This window comes from Ctenopharyngodon idella, chromosome 13, assembly GCF_019924925.1.
Source record: "Ctenopharyngodon idella isolate HZGC_01 chromosome 13, HZGC01, whole genome shotgun sequence".
In the NCBI taxonomy this organism is placed as follows: domain Eukaryota; kingdom Metazoa; phylum Chordata; class Actinopteri; order Cypriniformes; family Xenocyprididae; genus Ctenopharyngodon; species Ctenopharyngodon idella.
This window is the reverse complement of record NC_067232.1, coordinates 34,286,604-34,309,524: the sequence shown is the minus strand read 5'-3', so window position 1 is coordinate 34,309,524 and position 22,921 is coordinate 34,286,604. Positions and strand designations below refer to the sequence as shown.

Below are 22,921 nucleotides of genomic sequence, written 5' to 3'. Positions count from 1 at the left end.
TATTTCTAATAGTAATCATGTCAAGCATGAATAACAAAATAAATCAATAAATTGCATCACTTTTTCTGGGGTTTTCTCAGCAGAGTTTTAACATACGAACATCCAAACATGATCAAAATCTATTTTCTTTGCAATTTTAAAGGTTTTCTATCAAATAAGACCATGTACTTGATGATACCTTGTTTGAGTACTTTTTTTTTTTTTAAAGGGTTAGTTCACCCAAAAATGACATTTCTGTCATTAATTACGCACCCTAATGTGGCTCCAAACCCGTAAGACTTTTGTTCATCTTCGGAACACAAAATAAGATACTTTTGATGAAATCTGAGATGTTTTTTTTTATTTTTTTTATCTCCCATAGAAAGCAATGTAAATACCACATTCAAGGTCTAGAAAAGTTGTAAAGACAACTGTACAACAGTGTCTGATTGGTCTCCTCCACAAATTGTCCCTACCCACCATACCCGAGATCCAGTTCGATTCCAGCACTGGCAGGAAATGACTGAGGTGCCCATGAGCAAGGCACCTAACCCCCAATCGCTCCCCGGGCGCCACAGCATAAAGGCTGCCCACTGCTCCGGGTGTGGTTTGCAGTGTGTGTGTTCACTACTCACTGCTCTGCTCCTAATGTGTGTGCACTAACTTGGATGGGTTAAATGCAGAGGACAAATTCCGAGTATGGGTTACCATACTTGGCCTTCATGTGTCACTTTCACTTTCACTTAAAATAGTCAACGTGACTACAGTGGTTCAACCTTAATATTATGAAGCGACGAGAATATTTTTTGTGCACAAATACAAAAAAATAATGAGGACAAGAAATCGGTAGTCTGTATCAATGGCACAAATCCTAAATATATATATATGTTTAAATGTCTTAAACAGCAAATATTATTCACAGGAATAAATGTTATTTTCCCCAGCCTTAAAAAAAAAAAAAAAAAAAAAAAAGGTTTAAGAGAATTGTGGTTCTAGCAGTAGGCAACTTATGTTCCTGCCAGAGGTCTAGTAATCCCACATTCATAAGGGCTTTCCTTCCAGTGCTCAGCCCTGCTTTCCATCTGGAGGACTCAAGGAAAAGCACGGCTCATTATGCAATAATCACTGCGGACTAAATGGCAAGCTGAAGCTCTTTTCTGTGTCATTTGTTTGTGTGCATAAGAGACAGAGAGAAAGATAAATGCTTCCCTGCGGGTTCTGCGGCTCCAGTGTCGCAGTCACATACCGGTTTGATTTGCAGGAGTTGCGACAACTTTGGGATAATCGGATAGGTCATCTTTGAGACATTTGACCGTGTGCTGCTAAAGCTTTCTGTGGGCTGTGGCAGTGTCTTGTCGTAGGGCTTGGCGATATATTGAGATATATTGAGTACAATATATCTGTATGTATTTTTATAAACGATAAAGGATGAGGCAATACCATTTATATCGATATGAAATAGTTTGATATTACAAGTGCATCTGAAAAATAGTGGAGAACAGGTGAGCTGCTGCGTGGAAAGTGCAAAATTCAATTTGTCCTAAATTTGCGACATGCTTTATATTAAGGGGTTCAAAATAAGTCATAACATACAGTTAACGCGTATAGTTTATACGTGGCTTGCTCGGATGCTTTGACAGATACTGTTTAATGCATTTAAGATGTGTTTTCCTCAGCGCATAACTTACACATTTAACAGGTGTATTCTCTGTCTGTAAATTTTAGAAAGTCATGCAAATATTTCCATTTTGCTCTCAGGAGTGGACAATAGAATGTAATATGATTTTTAACCCTCTTTTGCACATAAAGCATAGCCTAGATGGTTACATTCACTATATTTGTTTTAACACTCTTTACAAATAACATTTAAAAAAAAAAAAAAAAAAAAAAAAAAAATTTTTTTTTTTTGGCCATATCACCCAGCCCAATTTGTCGCAGTCCTTTTTATGCCGTTCTAATGTTTTCTTGCTCTCTGTTTTGTACCATCCATTCAGCCTTTATAATTGCTTTCCTACCTGTTATTATCGACAAATAACAATATTTGTATTAAACCTGCGGCCTAATTCAGGGCAGATAGAAGTAAACATTGATTTAAGACTACAACAATTCTCAATACATATCCTCTTTTTGTTTTTAGCATAAGCGTAGGGGTGCAAATCTTTGGCTTGTTGCTAGATTTAGTGTAAAGATTCTGCATAAGAGCCTTGCTTTAATATGTGTGTTCTGACTGGCCAAATAAAATAAGGGGGTATAATGACCTCATATCTGAGGCAGTGTAAATGAAATTTGACAATTCAGAGGGGACATACTGTAATACACGTTTATACTGGGAGGTTTTGAAAAATAAAATATTAAATGTATCATTAATCATTATCAGCATCATTACAGTAATTGCAATGCATATACACTAAACTGTTTGACAAAAGAAATAGTGACGTTACAAATCTGAGTATACTTGACATAACATGAGTGCTGGAGTCTGCAAATGGTTTGTCTGCACATGCACACTCTCAGTCTCACAGGTGTCACTCGTCACAGCGCTAGTCTGTGACAAATCCAATTCCAACGCTCACCAGAGATATGTTCCCCCTGTGATAATAGTAATAACAGTTTATCTTGCAATTATCGTAATGGTGCTGAGATGTCTCCTTGCAGATGCTTAATTATTAGTGATTTGCATTACTTAAGTTAAACACAACCCTAAAGAGAGTCACTTAGGTCCTAATGAGTCCTGGAGCAGTTTTGTCAAAACACAATATTCTTATTTTTCTATATACAGGTGCTGGTCATATAATTAGAATATCATCAAAAAGTTGATTTATTTCACTAATTCCATTCAAAAAGTGAAACTTGTATATTATATTCATTCATTACACACAGACTGATATATTTCAAATGTTTATTTCTTTTAATTTTGATGATTATAACTGACAACTAAGGAAAATCCCAAATTCAGTATCTCAGAAAATTAGAATATTACTTAAGACCAATACAAAGAAAGGATTTTTAGAAATCTTGGCCAACTGAAAAGTATGAACATAAAAAGTATGAGCATGTACAGCACTCAATACTTAGTTGGGGCTCCTTTTGCCTGAATTACTGCAGCAATGCGGCGTGGCATGGAGTCGATCAGTCTGTGGCACTGCTCAGGTGTTATAAGAGCCCAGGTTGCTCTGATAGTGGCCTTCAGCTCTTCTGCATTGTTGGGTCTGGCATATCACATCTTCCTCTTCACAATACCCCATAGATTTTCTATGGGGTTAAGGTCAGGTGAGTTTGCTGGCCAATTAAGAACAGGGATACCATGGTCCTTAAACCAGGTACTGGTAGCTTTGGCACTGTGTGCAGGTGCCAAGTCCTGTTGGAAAATGAAATCTGCATCTCCATAAAGTTGGTCAGCAGCAGGAAGCATGAAGTGCTCTAAAACTTCCTGGTATACGGCTGCGTTGACCTTGGACCTCAGAAAACACAGTGGACCAACACCAGCAGATCACATGGCACCCCAAACCATCACTGACTGTGGAAACTTTACACTGGACCTCAAGCAACGTGGATTGTGTGCCTCTCCTCTCTTCCTCCAGACTCTGGGATCCTGATTTCCAAAGGAAATGCAAAATTTACTTTCATCAGAGAACATAACTTTGGGCCACTCAGCAGCAGTCCAGTCCTTTTTGTCTTTAGCCCAGGCGAGACGCTTCTGACGCTGTCTGTTGTTCAAGAGTGGCTTGACACAAGGAAAGCGACAGCTGAAACCCATGTCTTGCATACGTCTGTGCGTAGTGGTTCTTGAAGCACTGACTCCAGCTGCAGTCCACTCTTTGTGAATCTCCCCCACATTTTTGAATGGGTTTTGTTTCACAATCCTCTCCAGGGTGCGGTTATCCCTATTGCTTGTACACTTTTTTCTACCACATCTTTTCCTTCTCTTTGCCTCTCTATTAATGTGCTTGGACACAGAGCTCTGTGAACAGCCAGCCTCTTTTGCAATGACCTTTTGTGTCTTGCCCTCCTTGTGCAAGGTGTCAATGGTCGTCTTTTGGACAACTGTCAAGTCGGCAGTCTTCCCCATGATTGTGTAGCCTACAGAACTAGACTGAGAGACCATTTAAAGGCCTTTGCAGGTGTTTTGAGTTAATTAGCTGATTAGAGTGTGGCACCAGGTGTCTTCAATACTGAACCTTTTCACAATATTCTAATTTTCTGAGATACTGAATTTGGGATTTTCCTTAGTTATCAGTTGTAATCATCAAAATTAAAAGAAATAAACATTTGAAATATATCAGTCTGTGTGTAATGAATGAATATAATGTACAAGTTTCACTTTTTGAATGGAATTAGTGAAATAAATCAACTTTTTGATGATATTCTAATTATATGACCAGCACCTGTATATATGACCAATTTACACATTTGTAAGTATTAAAATAATAAAGAAATATCCTTTTGACTTAATATCTAATGCAATACACATTTGAATTAATTTGGAATGGTTAACAAATTTATACCACTGAAATCATTTTTATCGCCCACCTCTGTAGTTTCATTCGGTATATTGCCACCCCAATACATAAAAGTGGTAAAATAAATTATTAGCCATCCGTATCTGTCTCAAATTTCCTAATGGGTGCACCCCCACCATTTATCATTGACTTCTGACTCTGACTCTGACTCTTATTTTGTTTCATGCTTTTATATGTATATACTAGTGAATATTTGATTTGATTAGATCAATATGAAAGCCATCCTGTGCATTCATCAGCAGAAAACCTGCTGGCAGCAGGCCATCCTCTTCCTCCATTACGTCCTCCTCCTCTCATCACTCCCAGATCTTCTCCTCTGGCATTGCATAAGATCTCCAAATCACACACTCCTACTTCAGACTGCTGGCCTGGTACAGGATGTTGAGGTTCATGGCCTGCAGCTATTCTGGAAATCTTGCTATCCTCCACCAGCATAAAGCAAAAAAAAAAAAAAAAGAATTCACTTGTGTCAGCAGGGTTAAAGATATGGCAAATATATTTCATACTTGCACACAATCGTGATGTAGGACACCAAGACCTATCTCTCAAAGAGATTGATTATTGAAAAAATTATGAAAATCTCACAGTAAAAGCGGTTTGTTTGAGCTGTTTGTTCTTCTGCAATTACATTTCAGGCATTGTACCATTTGTGTTTGGTGACATGTGAAGCGGGAAGTTAGAATGTTCTGATTGAGCTGCTGCAGTGCAGCTCTCTGTGGATCCCGTTTAATATAGATTCATTGAAGCTGTCATCTGTGCCCCAGATTTTAGTTCTGCGTTTTTATTCTGTCCCCTACACTGCTCAAAAGTGGATCAATCCCCCATCCCCTCCTCATTACCCTGTGCCGTCCATCTCGATGGACAGGGTTTGTTTAACCCAAAACACCGTCAGATCTAATACCTTTTCTGTGTGATTTTAAAATGACAGATTGCAGCTCTTTAACTGATTTAAAAATTTCAGGATCACTGCAACTTGAGTTAGCCTGATGCATGTTCAAGTTACATAACATTTGCTGAATATTTGTTTGTTTTTTTCTTTTTCTTCGTGGTAATAGTGAAACATACATGTAGTACAATTATATCCTCAATTTACATTCTCCTATATCAATATTTCAATTTGTATATTTGGTCTGAAATAGCTTGATGGGAGAATAAACCCACAATAGCCATTTGTTTGCGAATATTTAAAGCAAGAAGTAAAATGCAGTAAAAAATAATAGTGAATAAATAAATGTTTTTCACAGTTTTTTTTTTTTTTTTTTTTTTTTTTTCATTAAATGAACACAAGAATATTTAACTATTTTCATTTATATGTACTAGGGCTGTCCTTGACTAAAGATTTTTCTGGTCGACTAGTAGTCGTTCATTTTAAGTGAATAGTCGACTAATCGCACGTTTATTAATAAACCATATAAATCATAATAAAGAGCCTTTAATGCCTACATTGCCTAATCAGCACTCAAGTGCGCACATAAAGCTTGCCACAGCACACCGGCAGAAGTAATGATTATGAATGCGTCGGGGAAAAACAGCAAGGAGATTGCTGTAACATTTTAATAATTATTTGATAAACTAGTGTTTTCTGTATTTTCGGCTGCAGTGATGAAGTTGACGATGCTGTCTCGTCATCTCCGCAGTAGTGGACGCGCCTATATGCACGTTTCATTTGGATTACATAACCTGAGAATATTTGTTTTCCATTTCAATTGGTTCATTAAAAATAGACATTTCGCTTTCTATAGATATATTTTTCATGTCTGTGAGGCAAGTTTACATGGAGTTTCGTTTTGTTTTGTTTTTTTGTTTTTGTTTTTTTTTCTTGGCGAGAGACGGAGACCCTGTTTGCTTTCATTATTTTACAAAAGCACAACATTCTGTTGTTGTGAGTGCACACAAATAAAAGTAGAGTCTTCACAGATTCAAAAGATGTATTACTCTTATCTGTATGACCAAAAATGAGGGAGTATTTTAAGTGCAAGTGATCGCACCGGCGCCTCCGTGTTAGCTGTCATTCAGTAAGTGCGCTACTATTCAGCCCACATTTATCTATGTTAATTTTAAAGTGAGCAGCCATGTAGAGTTGCTACTGCTTACATATGTTTCATATGATAAGCCATATTTGAGTTCGATGAATGAGCGTTTGGATGTCCTGCACGATGTACTGTATTTACTACTTAGACCAGCTGTTAATGATCTGCCGTCACAAACTGTGACTTCGCCACTTCCTTTTTTTCTTGCGACTAATAAAAATTTGGTTGACTAAGCCACTTCTCATTGACTTATGTTTAGTCAACTATTAGGGGGCAGACCTAATATGTACCAAAATAACAATACATAGTAATAAAATATATTTAAATATGTCCATAAAACTTGAATATATTTTTGCTAAAACATTTTAATATGTGGAAAAGTGCCACATGGGGACTTTATGATGCAAATTAATCACTGAAGTTTTATCATTTTATCAATTGCAGTTTTAATGATTTACCAAAAGTGGCAGTAACGACTTTTATATTGTTACAAAAACTGTTTCAAATAAATGCTGTACTTTTGAACTTTCTATTCATCAAGAAATCTTTTCAACATTGATGATAATAGGAAATGTTTCTTAAGGAACCAAATCAGCATATTAGAATGATTTCTGAAGGATCGTGAGACTGGAGTAATGATGCTGAAAATTCAGTTTTGTTGTTGCGGAAATAAATTACATTTTAAAATATTTTATAATATATCACCCATCCCTAGTACTTGGTCATCTGATTCCAGTTCAGCCATTATGGTCTTATAATTGCAGCAGTGTGCTGTTTTGGCAGAACAGTGCTATTTTCTACAAGCGCATGCAGGGACACACAGTTCACAACACACAGACAGACATGAGGTTCATGGTCAAGGTGAGAGGATGGTGTAAATGAGACTCTGGTGGACCAGAGAGCCTCCTAAATAGGAACTCTGTTTAAATGGTGCGTTGGTGTGAAACAGCACAGTAAGAGGTATTAGAAATCTTCCCTGGGAGGTTTGCCGGTTGGTTTGATTGACTATTTTGCCTGCCGCCTATCTCCTGCCTGACAGGTGTCACTCATGCTGTTTTGTTTATTGTGTCTTCTATTCCAGATGCCCCACCCATTGATCGAGAAGAACTGTTTGTCCAGAAACTGCGGCAGTGCTGTGTGCTTTTTGACTTTGTGACTGATCCACTTAGTGATCTCAAGTACAAGGAGGTGAAGAGAGCCGGCCTTAATGAAATGGTGGAGTACATCACACACAACCGCGACGTGGTCACAGAGTCCATCTACCCCGAAGCTGTCATCATGGTGAGAGGGTGCAAATATCCCCTAAGCAGACATACATCAATGAATTCCATTTAGGGGATGTGATTATGCTTGATTATGATAAAATTCTGTCACTGTTACTTTGGTCAATATTGTAATCACGATTAATTAAGATGAGTGGGGTGAGCGATATTACCAAAATCTTAAAAGTATTTTTTTTTTCTTCACTATTGCTATATATCAAGTATATTTTGCTGAAAATAAGATTGCTGTGATATCAACCTTTTAGATAACAGTAAAATTTCACAGTTCTTGATATGAACTAATACTAGGCTAAGTAATGTATGTAAAAATGTCAAAAGTAAACGGTATGTAATACAATGAAAACAAAGAAGCTAAATTACAAACAATAGGACAAAAACAATAGAAAAATCATACAAATAAAATGCTTGTCTAACAGTAGAATATTCAGCTAATAGCCTACCTCAAAAACTGAATATAGTAATTAAACGTAAAAATAAAACACTGCATAGTCTTCAATGTATGAATTAAACTTAGATGCTTATTAAAGCTACAAAAGTTATTCAGTCAAAAGCATTGTGTTGTTTGATTAACATTAATGACACAGCAGGTTTATTAGGCTGCTGTCACTTTAAGACCGAATGCAGGGATCTAATATACTGACACGCATCCGATTTTCTCCCAACTGTTTACGTTCAGTTAATCAACTGTTTAATGTAAACCAGGTGTGTATTTGACAGTTTAAGGGCAATAAGATACGAAAGATAACTTAGTTTAGTACTCACGTGCAGTTTGACAGGCTTTTATTGTGTGCACGCTTCGTGTGTACACGCTCAGAAAAGCGCATCTCAGAACAGCATGCAAATAAAATGATTAACCGGCAAGGCTTTAAAACGGATGCAAACAATAAACTTTCATGATTGTGAATAACTTGTGAATGTCTTTTGAGTGTAAGCCTACCTATGCGTTAGCATGAGATGTGAATGTACTTCGCATGTACAGTATGTTGGGATGGAGGCACTGTAGCACGATAGGGATGTGCTCTTCGACTAATTTGACAGTCGTTTAAACTGAAGTTTTGTAACCGACTAGTCAACTAGTCTGAAGTAAGAAACCCACTAAGACTTGTGTATATATATGATTTATTTAAAACAATGAATCAAACAGTCAAACCCCTATATTAATGCCGCTAAAAACAGATCATAAATGCAGTACACTTGCCTTGCGTTATGACTTTTCTGAAGCCTTCTCCCTCAACAAAACTGAGTGGTAGCATGTCTTGTTGCTGTCGTCTCAGAGATAAATTATTTTTTTCAGAGTTGAAGTGAGTGACACAATGGGCATTACTTACTTCGGCCATCACACCTACCAGTATGCGCTGAATATAGTTACACATGTCTCCAGTGGAATTATGCCAGTTTGACATGACACAGCTTACATAAAACTTTTCAGTTTTGTTCTAATTCAAAATACTCTTGTGCCTTGCTTGCCTTTCGAGCAGTCATTTCTGAGCTCGCTGCGACTGACATGAAGAAAATGCATGAGAGATCTGAGGTAAAATTAAATTAAAATGAAGAGTTAAGGTATTCCCCCAGTGTGTTATTTTAATGTGTTATTTAAAATCCTTTTAAATATAAATAGAACAAAGTTCAGGGCTCAGGGAAGAAGAGGGAGCTGGTGAACTGTAAATGTACGTTTTTATTGACATAATAAATGAAACAAAAATAAACGGCAGGTGTATTTTGGCCGACTGCCGCACATAGGCTACATAAACAAAGTCCCAGGCCTGGATCTCTCTCGTCCTCCACTGTCGTTGTTACTCCTTTTATCCTTCCGGAGCTACTGGGACATGAGACCGGTGCGACGCACAGGTGACGTCCATTTAACACTCGCGCCACCAGCCTCGCTCTGTTTTCACGGCTCTTTTTCGTAATTTCTGTGTAATCGACTGTTGTTTTCAGTGTCAACTAGTAGCAGCTGTACCATTTAGTCGACTAGTCTTGCACATCCCTAAGCATGATACTACGATATTTCTTAAAAAGCAGATCGTGGGACATTTTAATCATCCATGATAAAAAAAAAATTGTGATATCACATGCCCCTAAGCCAAAATTTGCTGCATTTAGCCCTTCAAAGATTAAACAGCTCATGAACACGTCAAAGCGAATGGGGCATTATGATGCAACGTGCTACAGTGGACACTTCAATACCATACAACATTGTGCATTTATTTTGTAATTCTGCTAGGTGCCAGTAGTGTCGCAGAAACTGCATACTTCATCTTTAAGGAGGGGCAAAAGCACACCACTCTAAAGGAGTGGAATGTGCACAATAATTCGTCTTTTCATAATTGTTGGAAGCCGAAATGGAAACATGATTCCTGTACATATAAGCAATGTGTTCACACCACACTACCTCTCTTGAGTGGTCAAAACTGAAGCTAAATAAAGTACTGCATTTCAAAAATCACTTGGTAGTTTTCTCAAATGTAATAATCATTTTTAAAATAGAAAATTGCCCCTCTAATTCAGTTTCCATGGCAACATTAATCCTCTCCTACCATTCTGAGATCCCTCAGAATTGCAAACACACTAAGGTGATGCCTCATCTGCACTGTATCGTGTGACTCACCTTTCACATGAGTCACGAGAACTCATTCAAAGTGACAAGGAGGATTTAGAGATATTGTATATTAAATCTACGAGGCAACCTATAATCTAAAAAACAATTTTATAAATCTTCATTTGACACCTGAGTGTCAACACAAGCAATTTTGTCTCACCAATTGCTTGACATTTTTTATACACATGCATGTCAAACACGCTTCCACTACCTTTTTCTTACTATTTCTTTCCTTCGTACCCCACATATATGTTGGTTAGCTAAGATAATAGGACAAAACATGTTTAAAGTACACACCTCTGCCTATCATGTGACCAATTTTTTGCATGAACAATGCAGAGGTGATTACTAGCCATACCCAGGATAAAATCTGCTCAAGTGTAAATGTACACCAGGGAATTATGAGTAATTAGCCATCATAAATCAAGGCCCAGACACCTGCGTTTCCTTTCAGCCATTCATAATTCGGAGAAGAGATCTGCTGTGTCCTAAATAGGGCTCAGCAATACAAAATTATATTTTCCAGCAATTTAATATACGAATATTTATGTATTTGCTCTGAAATAAAAGAAAATTGTTTAAAAGGATTGTGTTCGTCTGAAAGAAGTTAGTCATATACACCTAGGATGGCTTGAGGGTAAGTAAATCATGGGATAATTTTCATTTTTGAGTGAACTATCCCTTTAATGCCAAATAAATGTGCATTGAAGTCATTGTAATACATTGTGATATTATCTGGTGTATATACTGAGAACATTTAATATATCAGCAACACTATTTCCTGCGACTGAATTGTAAGACAATCGCAATCATAAATCTCCAACCTCTTAGCTTTCAGATGCACATTGTCCCTTCACGTCCCCCATCCTCTCATTTACTCTCATTAGACTCTTATGTCCCGCTCTCCCATCTCAGTGTGAGGTGTCAGTGAGAATGTCTCGCCCCTCCCTCTCCTGTCTGGAGGTCTGAGTCGACTCTCGTCTGAGGCTGTGGTCGAAACATTGCGTCATCTTGACAGAGGAAGCTGTGCCGCCCCTCTGCAGTAGTAACACTCCTGTCCTTCCTCTCAGCCATTTTGGGACATGAGTATTAAGCAGTATCTTACCACTTGTCACTTAAGAGGGAGTTGATATTTAAGGTCTTACATATTTAATGCCTTGGATTCATAATGAGAGCTAAAGAAGGAAGACATTTCAGTATTGTAGTTTGTTCTTAACTGTGTGAGGTGAGCTGAATTTTAGTGCAAACATTATGGTTATTAAATTGATGGATAGTTCTGACTCTGCTTCTGACTAAACTCTGATTGGACAGGTAATGTTCAAAGCCACTGTAAAATACACTAAATTACTTGCCAATTGTTTGGCTAAAGTTAAACTAATGATCTATATATCACTTCTTGGAAAATTTTATTATTCTTTATGGAAGCTTGTTTCTGCCACAGAATAAAATGGAAAAGATAATTGCAACTTTTTATCTCACAATTCTGACCTTTTTTCCTCACAATTGCGAGACACAAACTCACGATCGCAAGTTATAAAGTCGGTGGAGTTGTAAACTTGCAATTGCGAGAAAAAAAAGTCACAATTGTGAGAAGTTGCAATTACCTTTTTTACTTTTTTATTTTTCAGTGGCGGATAAAAGCTTCCATAATTCTGATTTATTAATTAGCATAAGTAAAAGTAACTATTTATTTTGAGCTTGTGGCTCAGACTTGGCATGTTTTATTTCTGGTGAGGTTCACATAGAATGCAAGACAGAGTGCATAAAAATGAAACCCAACACGGGAATTCAACTTTTCATTTAAGTGTCCTAAAACGCGAAAACAGACCTTTGATCAAAAAAGTCCGTCTGACACATCTCTACATAAGCCAACAATTAAAAATGGAGCATGTGGAATAAAACAGCAAAAGCAACAGCATGAGTGCCTCCCATAATGAGTTTGGAAACATTTATAATGCTTGTTGAAAACACAATTATAAATTAAACTTCAAAATGTAAGTTTTGGCTCTACAGGTCAGTTTTCTGTGTGAAGAAGTGTAGCAATAATAATAATATATATATATATATATATATATTTATTTTTGGTAAACTGTAAATAAGTAATACAACAGAAAAGACGTTGCTAACGACACATCCACACAATAATACTACTGCTTGCTTGGTACTAATACTACTCGTTATCATGATACTTTCACAAAAAAGGTATTGTGACAACCCAGTTATTTTACCTGTAAATTATGTTTACCTGTAATTAAAAATGTCTTTAATGCCTGTTGCTTTGAGGTATACTGAATAGACACACATTTTAATGTTTTTTTTTTTTTTTTTTTTTTTTTTTTTTTAGTACTTTTAGTATATTCTTAGAATAGACAGTTTTTCTGTTCATGTTCTGACGGATAAATGTGTGTTTCTTTTCAGTTTTCTGTAAACTTGTTCAGGACTCTGCCACCCTCTTCCAATCCCACGGGAGCAGAATTTGACCCTGAAGAGGATGAACCCACTCTGGAGGCCGCTTGGCCCCACCTGCAGGTGTGTGTGGAGCTTTATATTATCATATCACTAATTGTCAACCCAGTCCATCATTTAGTTTGCAATATCAGCTCTAAAAGCCCAGTCATATTTATCAAAATCTTTAGTGTATTAGGGCTGCACAATAATGGTTAAACTGATAATCACAATTATTTTGCTCAAAAACTATAATCACAATTAATATCCAGATAAACCAGAGAAAGAGAAAGATAAGTTTCTAAGACCATACACACACGCACACACACAGTAGCTGCAAGTGAAGTAACACAGACTGGCTGTATGATGCTTTCGAGCAGAATTTTACAATGGACATCGCTAAATGTCCATTGTTTGTCTGTGTTGTCAGCGCTCTTTTGCAGTCCAGAGAGAGCATTTGCGCATAGTTGCCAGGTTGGGAATATTAAGTAAAACATTGGACAGAAATGTATCCTTTTAAGAGAAAAGCTCAATTTGGGGGATTTATGCTCTTGACATGTGGCAACCCCAAGCAGGAAAGATAGTGGAGGCTTATTGCCAATGCAAGATAACGGAATTGTCAAATTGTTAAAATATTCTCAGGACAAATAACCAGTGGGCCAGTGTCGCAGCGATTATTTTTAATTAATCAAGAGAAGCAGATATCGTTATCACGATTAAAATACGACTAATCATGTAGCCCTATAGTGTATGTTAAATGATGGTAGTTGTTCTTGGTGGTTGCTCTTTTTTGTGCCTTTTTGCATTGTTATGCTGTGCAAATTTAAGGCCTGCAAACTGCTTTGCGTGCCATGAGGGTACAGAACTTTGGCCAAATTCAAAAGCAGCATCACACGTGTCCTTATTTTTCCTTGATCTCAGTGCAATGCATATCCTACCTAGATAGACAAAGCAAGACAATGTGGAATAAAAAAATATTATTCAGTCCAAAAGTAGTGTGGATAAAAGTAGTTCAGTCAAATTAAAATTGACTTTATATTAGTGTGTTCATTTTTATCATTTATATGGTTCTCAAGTTTGAATTTGTTATCTTTAGCACTATGCTAATGTCAAAATCAAGTGCAGAGCACTATTTGTGTGGGTCACAGAGTTGCTGTCTATGTAGAGTGTTGTATTCCAGTCACTTCTGAGGTTTGCTGCTTGATTTCAGTGAGGCAGCTGAGGCATGTTTTGGAACAAAGTGCCTGTCTCAAATTATTAAAAAGTCCATTTGTGCAAGAACTGACAGCATTTTATTGTTTTGGTGGCAAAAGTGACCTGACAGATAAATTCATCATGTATTAATCTTTATTATATCTCTCATTCTCTCCCCCTCTTTCTCTCATCTTCAGCTGGTTTATGAATTCTTCTTAAGATTCCTGGAGTCACCTGACTTCCAGCCCAATGTTGCCAAAAAATACATCGACCAAAAGTTTGTACTGTCGGTGAGTGTCCTTTCTTCATCATGGTTTGTCCTCATCAGCACACAATCAGAGGAAGATAAACACTCCCTCTGTTTGAGTGTCAGTAAGGAAAACTGGGGCTAGCTGCTGTTACAGGTTTTATATGCATGTTGCAGTGAAGTGATCAGCACTTGCCTGTGTAGAATACTAAGTCAAGTTTAAAGCAAGGGTATATCACCATGCCAACATGTCTTTTTGCTAGGGATGTCCCAATCAAGTTTTTATGCCTCCGAACAGAGGCATTGAATACTGAGTATTCAATGACTCCGAGTCCCGATCTGATACTTGTATCAACTGTAAAAAGTTTTTTTACAGTTTCAGCTTGAGATCAGCTCAGGACATCCCTACTTTGCACACTTTGGTCAACGGATTTTTTTTTTATTGATGATGATACTGATATCTGGAGAGCAGGATTCTGGGCCTAGAGTTTTATTGGCCTCACAGTGTTTCAAGAGTGTGCTGTGAACTCACTAGAAATGTTTACATGCACTATTTTTCAAATAACTCCAATCTGATTTCAGATCCTGAAAGTACTGTATATATGAACCCTAAACGTTGCAATCCGATTCACATATTCGTTTACATGACATTACAAGTATTCCCAACAAAACTTAAACGCATGCGCAGTCACTGTGTTCACAACCTGAAAAAGCCACCGTGGTAATGTCACTGGAGCTGCCTTGAGTATAATTGTCATTTTTGGCTTGATGACATATCTAACACCCTGTTTACACCTGGTATTAAGATGCATTTTGGTCGATCGGATCACAAGTGGACGAGGGAGACACATTCCTATTTACACCTGGTGTTTTAATCTCTTTTGTTCACTTTCAACCACTTCTGTCCTGATTTCTTCGAGGGGGCGGGTAAATGTATGGGTTTTTTCAGATCTTTTGATCTAATGGACAAAATAAGCTTGCGCAATTTACATATGAATGCTACCGGAGACAACGGAAAAACATACGGAGAGCAGCAGCTCTCGTTTCTGCTCTGACAGCCACAAGACCGTCCGAGCACTGTGATTGTGCGTTATAAATCAGGAATAGTGAGAGAACATTGTGCTTGGGACATTTTTCATCTTCAAACCAAACTTGGGTCTTTAGCTGATAAAGTTTAAATCCCGTCTGGCTAGCACGCTTCCCATAATGTTTACGCATTAAGTCAGTAGGCTGTGAGTAGGTGGCCTTTAGTGGCTGTTCGAACACATTCGAGCGTCTACACTACGAAAGCAATCTGGTCGAATGTGTTTTCCACTACCTCTGGAAGTGGTCGAAAGTGGACAAACTCAAAATGCTTTACACCCCGTTTACACCTGTATTTAGCGTCATCCACTTGTGATCCGATCGGCCAGAACGCATCTTGGGTGTAAACGGGGCCTAAAAAGAAAGCTGAGATTCATCACACGAGCTTTTTTAGCAAATATTTGGTAAATGTTTAGTCTCATCCACTGACCAGTTTGTAAGATGCGAGATGTAAATAAATATACGCAAGTTTGTATGACATAAAACATTTGTAAACATACGCATTGACAACACTGTTAATCTGATTGCGAAAGTAGTCGTTTTAGTTGTTTTCTTGTTTTAAATGTTTCCTTTTGATCACATTATTTCAGGTCTACACCACCTGAGTGTTTACAAGTGTTTTCAGTCCAATTGAGCTATCAATCTGATTTATTTGGATGCATGTAAACATAGCTACTGGGATTGGTTCTCAGAACACATCTAATGATTGTACTGATGGATTCAGTTCACCTTATTTCTTTTCAGCTTCTGGAGCTTTTTGACAGTGAAGACCCCAGAGAGCGGGACTTCCTAAAAACCATCCTGCACAGGATCTATGGAAAGTTCCTGGGGCTGAGAGCATACATCCGTCGGCAGATCAACAATATATTCTACAGGCAAGCTGTCCGTCTAACTAATCCACCTCTGCATACAGTTATCAAAATGTTCTCATTCATAAACTTTGTAACAGTAGACGCAGAAACTGTGAGCTCTTAGAAGCAAGTCTGTCTTCGAATCAGCCGAGTTTGGCTTTTGTGAGAAAAGGTGAGATGGGCAGCTCTTCCAGAATTCACCCATTGAGTCCATGTCCTTGATCTCTCACTGCAGGTTTATATACGAGACGGAGCATCACAATGGAATTGCAGAGCTCTTAGAAATCTTAGGAAGGTGAGTGTGACCACTATCAGTGTTGCCATGACAAATCTGAGAGGAGGTCTTTCTCTCTTTGCTGACCTGAAAGAACCTGTCTGTCACATGACCAATCTCATGTTCTTCCCACAGCATAATTAATGGCTTTGCCCTGCCACTGAAAGAGGAACACAAAATGTTCCTCATCAGAGTGCTACTGCCTTTACACAAAGTCAAGTCACTCAGCGTCTATCACCCACAGGTATGCTTAAGGAGATCTTCTGAAGTACTGAATTATGCTGTAGTACTGAATACTGAATGCAAGACGCTGATTACCTGTGTCTGAACAGCACTCTTGCTTTTGTGATTTAAAACAAATAATCATTAAAAATCCAATTTTATTTGCTTGCATTTGGGGGAAACAAAAAAAATTAAGCTTCTGTATTTTTAAAGGATTAGTTCACTTCAGAATTAAAATTTCCTGATAATTTACTAACTGACATGTCATCCAAGATGTTTGTCTTTCTTTCTTCAGTCGAAAAGAAATTAAGGTTTTTGAGGAAAAATGTTTTTCTCCATGTAGTGGACTTCACTGGGGTTCAACGGGTTGAAGGTCCAAATTCCCAGACGAGGAATAAGGGTCTTATCTAGCGAAACGATCGGTCATTTTCTTAAAAAAGAAAAAAAAGTATATACATTTTAACCACAAATGCTCATTTTGCACTGCTCTGCGATGCGCCACGCATCACGTAATCACGTTGGAAAGGTCACGCATGACGTCAGCAGAAGTACCTCGGTAGGGCAGAAAACTCCATCTCATTTTCATCTTGAACACTTTTTGAGGATCGTGAGTGAACGCAATAAATTATCAGGAAGTGAACTAATCCTTTAAGGTTCACTTAAGTGCTGCTACTTTACAGGATATTGGAGACTTTTTTTTTGGCAGATAATGGTTATTCCAGATGTTGTTTAACAATTTGAGGTAATGCGTACAGTTCAATAATTTCTCTTCATGTTTGACACTGGAAAAAGGGCAAGTAGGAAAGCTTTACAACATTATCAACAGTAACTAAGGGGGTTTTGGTTCAGTTCCACACCATGAGGATGCACCTTTTTTTTTTTTTTTTTTCCTAACAAGCTCTTGCATTTTCTCCTTCACAGTGATGTTTGAAAATAGTCAAAACGCCCATGAATTTTGCATAACCACATCTGAAAGATTTCATATTTACCGGTTTAGCGCTTTATCCAGCATATCGCCCACCACTGCCTCACTGTATCCAGTCTGTACTTTATGGATTAAGTATTAGAGGTTATGATGTTTTGCACATTGTATTAATAGAATGAGGAATAGCAGTGGCTCAATGTTAGTCATCCTATTGTGTTCTTTTTGGAAAAAAAATAATTTCCTGTACTTTCAGCTGGCCTACTGTGTGGTGCAGTTTTTGGAAAAGGACAGCAGCCTCACTGAACCTGTAAGATTTACAGCCTTGGCAACTGCACCATTTCCTGTCATTATTATTAACATTTCTTTCAGGTTTTTTCTGTATGAATTCTTTATTCATGTTGAACTTGAGCATAACAAATAGTGCCAAGGTGGCTTTCTCAGCTATTTTGCCTGTCTCTTCTGCATCAGGTGATTATGGGCCTGCTGAAGTTCTGGCCCAAGACCCACAGTCCTAAGGAGGTGATGTTTCTGAATGAGCTGGAGGAAATCTTGGATGTCATCGAGCCCTCAGAGTTTGTTAAAGTCATGGAGCCTCTGTTTAGACAGCTGGCCAAGTGTGTATCAAGTCCACACTTCCAGGTATGACAGCACTGATCTTGTTCTATCACTGAACACCAGCCATCATTTACATCGTCTTTTACATATCGTCGCTGTATGTAAAAACCCTGTATCTCCATATTTTGTCTTATTAATTTTTTTGATAAATCATTACTGTTGGTCACCCTTTGCATCTATCTGTGGGTTTTGCACATATTTAACCAATGAAAAATATTAAGAGCTTATGACTGGACCCTTAAACTGTTGATCAAACTCCACCCCACCTCAGTGCAGTTTGGACCGTTTCTGTCTGTTTGCAATGCAAGGGTAAATAAAGAACTGGTTGTTTGAATACGTTCAGTGTTTTTATTACTCACAAAACACTATATATAAAGGCTAATCTTGTATGTATTTGAGGAGCGGAGAAGAGTGTCTTAGTCTAGCATTTGTCATCGAGTCACAGCCAATACTGTCTCAAATATCCTGTGCATAGCACTTCATCTTTAGTAACATGAGATTTTGGCCAAATGACAGAAAAAATCTGAGCACCCACATCACTACAGTAAACTTCATAACCTGTAAGTTGATGAAAACGTAACGCAATGCACTTTATGCCTCGGATGCGGCCATTCTAATGACAGACAAAACACGTCCGAAATTCGCTGGTCAAAAACCTTGTGACTCCATTTGAACTTGATTTTGGTAAAATATTCATAACATAATGAGACATGCAAGTGTCTGACAAAGCGGTGTTTAATTATTTAAAAAATAGTGTTTTTTCCATTTCTTGAGAAGTAGCATTTTTGGAGAAATGAGGTTTCCGCCCTACAGCGACAATATGCAATAATATAAAAATTGAGTACTAGCATATGCATGTGGAGTGTGATACTCATTGATCTGTAATGTCATGTGTGTTCCAGGTTGCTGAAAGAGCATTGTATTACTGGAACAATGAGTACATCATGAGCCTGATCAGCGACAATGCCGCCAAGATCCTCCCCATCATGTTTCCCGCTCTCTACAAGAACTCCAAGAGCCACTGGAACAAGTATAGCCACACTTTGACAGATTGTGTACATTCACAATCTGTTTCTTCCATTAAGACATATCTTCTTCTTCAAAAAAAGCTTCTTTCTTTTTTTCTTATGATGAGTGAACAGCTGAAGAAAGAAACTTTCTGTTCAAATGTCAGGGGTAATATTGCTGTGTTTCCTCCTGCAGGACAATCCATGGGCTTATCTACAATGCTCTAAAGCTCTTTATGGAGATGAACCAGAAGCTGTTTGATGACTGCACTCAGCAGTACAAGGCTGAGAAGCAGAAGTAAGTGAACAAAGGGAAGAAAGAGAGAATATGAGGGAAGGCAAAGGTGTGAAGATTGTAAAGGATTGTTCTGACATAAATTGTTTGAGAAGGTCTTGTCAGCAGTTGTCATTTACTGTCTCAAATCCTAGTGAACTACAAAGAGAGAGACAGCATTTTGGGCATCGAACATGCCCAGAGATGATGTCTAGGTAGGCAGTTCTCTAGATTTTGAGACCCAGTGACTGTAATGTTCTCTTAGCAGAATTACTAAGCAAGTTGGTTTTGTTGAGCTAAGCTTGTGGCAACCATATGTTTCCACATATACATACGAATTATTTTCTCTGACGTATCCTAAACTCTTTGTTGTTTTCCTGTTCTTCCCTAGAGAGAAGTACAAACTTAAGGAACGGGAAGAAATGTGGCATAAAATTGAAGAACTAGCAAAACAGAACCCTCAGGTAAACACCCTTCGCTGTACTCAAACTTTTTAATATAATATTAAAATCATTTTATAAAAGAACACTGAAGACTGGAATAGCATTTCTGCTGTAAATTCAGCTTTGCCAGCACAGGAATAAATTAGAGAAATATTAAAATAAGTTATTTTAATTTGTAATATTTCAAAATATAACTGTTTTACTGCATTTTTGATCAAATTAATGCAGCCTTTGTGAGCATAAGAGACTTTTCAAAAACATACTTACTGACCCCAAACTTTTGAATGGTAGTGTACGCAGATACAACCAAATAGGACACAATCAAACTGTCAGTAGCTTTGTTTCCATCCCAAGTTGCGAATTTAACATGTGCACAAAATGTTTATATCGCATAAAACATTTGCGAATAAAGCACCGTTTTCTATCCACTGAGCCGAAGAGAACAAAATCGTCACTTCCTTATAAAGTGGGCTAAATCAGTAAGACCATCTCTGGCTAAATATAACTAAGAAAAATGGAAGTTGCTGAAAGAAGCCACTGTATATAATAATTTTCGTAAATAATAAATTACTTGCGCCTCAGAGCGCGTAGATGAAACACAATAAATGCGGTCATGTTATCTTGCTTTCGGAGGCGGATGCCTGCTGTTTGGGAAAGCAATCTTGTAAGACAGTTCTGTGAGGGAATTATACCGAACCACTTTGACGACAGACTTTGCTCAGGCATTTCAGAATGACCAAACAGCATTTCAGATGCTGTGCAACGTGATCGCTCTGCTGGCTAGTCCAGTTATGCCGTCCCCTTGCCCAGTCGCATGACTTTTTTGATGCGAATCAAGCAATATATTCGGTAAATGCGTTTCCATCATAGTTTATGCTCATGTCTTCTTATCAGATAAAAAATGTATCTGACTCAACTGAGTGCATACTTTTTGTTTTGTTTTTTTATGGAGATTTTTAGAATCTAATGCACATCTTGGCATTTCCATCCAACAAAGAAAAAAAGTTTTTTTTATGCAGTATCTCAAAATGCACATAAAAATAGGTGGATGGAAACACAGCTAGTGAAGTCATATATTATAGGTGAAAATTATTTCAGAAATTAATTTGATCAGTTGCACAAGCTTTGTGTGCATCTCATTTTTTATGTATCCTAATTAGAATGAATCAACTCAAAACTACTCCTGATGAGTATAATTATCACAACTCATCTCTCTCTGTGCTCTGAGGGCAAACACAAAAAAACCCACAGTTTAATCAGGATGTGATGAGGGATCCTGTGAATGTGTGTTTGTCAACCACAAGTTTTGGATTTTCACAGAGTACAAAGGTTCAGCTGCGGCCCGGTCTGGCTCAGGATGAGGTGAGTCATTTATTTCAGTAACAGAATAGTTATTATGCATTCATCTTACTCTTTGGGTTACTTTCATCTTACCTACCAAGTTTTGTTTAGATGTAGGGTGGGTGGTATGGGAAAAAAAAAAAAAAAAAAAAATCCTATATGACTAATTCAATATCACAGTTTTTGTTAGAAACTCAACAAAAATGGTTCACATTTTCATAACCACGCAGTTGTGTCTATTTTTGCATAGTCCAGTAAATTAAACAAGTGATGCTTACTGCAGAACCAAATGCTGTAAAGTGACAGCATTTGGACCTGATGGGTGGAGCTTAACCTAATTAGGTTTAAGGATAGGGTGTGGCTGGACCTTTAAGCTCCACCCATTATTTCTAAAGACGAGGAGCTGGACACCAGGCCTCCACCCATTATGTGTAAAGATGGGGAGCTGGATGATAAAGTGCCACCCATTTTGTCTAAAGATGGGGAGCTGGACACTAAGCTCTACCTATTATGTCTAAAGATGGAGCTGGACAGATGGGGAGCTGGACATCAAGCTCCACCCATTATGTGTAAATACAGGGAGCTGGACAATCAAGCTCCACCCATTGTGTGTAAATACAGGGAGGTGGACGTCAAGCTCCACCCATTGGCTCTGCAGTGAGAAGCCTCTCAAATTAAATGCTTTAAAAGGGGCTTTGTCTAATCTAATCATGATTTTTAAAAAACGTAAAACTAAGTTCACACTCTGAATTCTTTTTGGATGAGCCATTTGCAGAACATTTGTAAAATAGCTTTGTAAAATAGCTGATAAACATGCACCTTTTAGCGCACATCATTTTGAATTCTGTATTAATGCTGCAAGTTGTGGTAAACAAAACATTGTGACAACAACCCTTAATAATATATTTCTTGTTCTCCCATGTAAATAACGTAAAGCAGTCTTTCCTAGCTGAGCAGATGTATGTTAAGGTGTGAACTAGCTTCATGTATGTGTGAATGACATGTGTTTGTGTGTACGTGCAGTACATGATGTATAATGAAGGAGGGATGCCATTGTACTCAATGGAGACGGAGACCCCTACAGCTGAGGACATCCAGCTGCTGAAGAAGACTGTGGAATCAGAAGCCTCACAGGTACAATCAAACAAACACTTGTAGATCTTCATAAGAACAAAAGATGCCTGAACATTATGAGCACTGAATACAACAGAGCCTGGATACAAATGAAATAAACAGTGCTTGAAGATTTTTAGGTAGGTCTAGTTAAAAGAAGAAATATTACAGAAATAAAGTAATCAAATGTAAAAACACTGCATATTCTTTACATGCATACTTATTAAAGCTACAAACGTTATTCAGTATTTTTCTTTTGCATGCAAATGATAAACCTTCGTGAAGGTGCAGCATGAGTGTTACCGCAACAGAGACAATAATCCAAAATCTCTAGCAGTTGGTTTCTACCAAATTTCTACCTGTTTATATTCCCCACCCCTCCTCAAGCCCAAAGTATACTTTTTACACATATACCAGGGTATGTGGGAGGGTTAATAGATAGCTATAACTAGTTTAAAAAAAAGTGCAAAATTGGT

At 37.7% G+C, this 22,921-nt stretch overlaps 1 protein-coding gene across 2 annotated transcripts in view; it reads left to right on the top strand.

Moving 5' to 3' along the window:
• Positions 1 to 22,921, top strand: part of ppp2r5d (protein phosphatase 2, regulatory subunit B', delta) — a 47,285-nt gene that overhangs the window by 20,915 nt on the left and 3,449 nt on the right. Inside the window, exons 4-17 of one of the 2 annotated variants that reach the window (XM_051915985.1) lie at positions 7,611 to 7,810; positions 12,830 to 12,940; positions 14,248 to 14,340; positions 16,125 to 16,255; positions 16,467 to 16,526; positions 16,641 to 16,749; positions 17,906 to 17,959; positions 18,121 to 18,291; positions 19,170 to 19,297; positions 19,471 to 19,572; positions 19,704 to 19,763; positions 19,940 to 20,012; positions 21,312 to 21,353; positions 22,356 to 22,466. In XM_051915985.1, coding sequence (XP_051771945.1) covers positions 7,611 to 7,810; positions 12,830 to 12,940; positions 14,248 to 14,340; positions 16,125 to 16,255; positions 16,467 to 16,526; positions 16,641 to 16,749; positions 17,906 to 17,959; positions 18,121 to 18,291; positions 19,170 to 19,297; positions 19,471 to 19,572; positions 19,704 to 19,763; positions 19,940 to 20,012; positions 21,312 to 21,353; positions 22,356 to 22,466 — 1,445 coding nt within the window. The remainder of the gene's footprint in view (positions 1 to 7,610; positions 7,811 to 12,829; positions 12,941 to 14,247; positions 14,341 to 16,124; positions 16,256 to 16,466; positions 16,527 to 16,640; positions 16,750 to 17,905; positions 17,960 to 18,120; positions 18,292 to 19,169; positions 19,298 to 19,470; positions 19,573 to 19,703; positions 19,764 to 19,939; positions 20,013 to 21,311; positions 21,354 to 22,355; positions 22,467 to 22,921) is intronic. The other variant, XM_051915986.1, reaches the window with a different exon arrangement.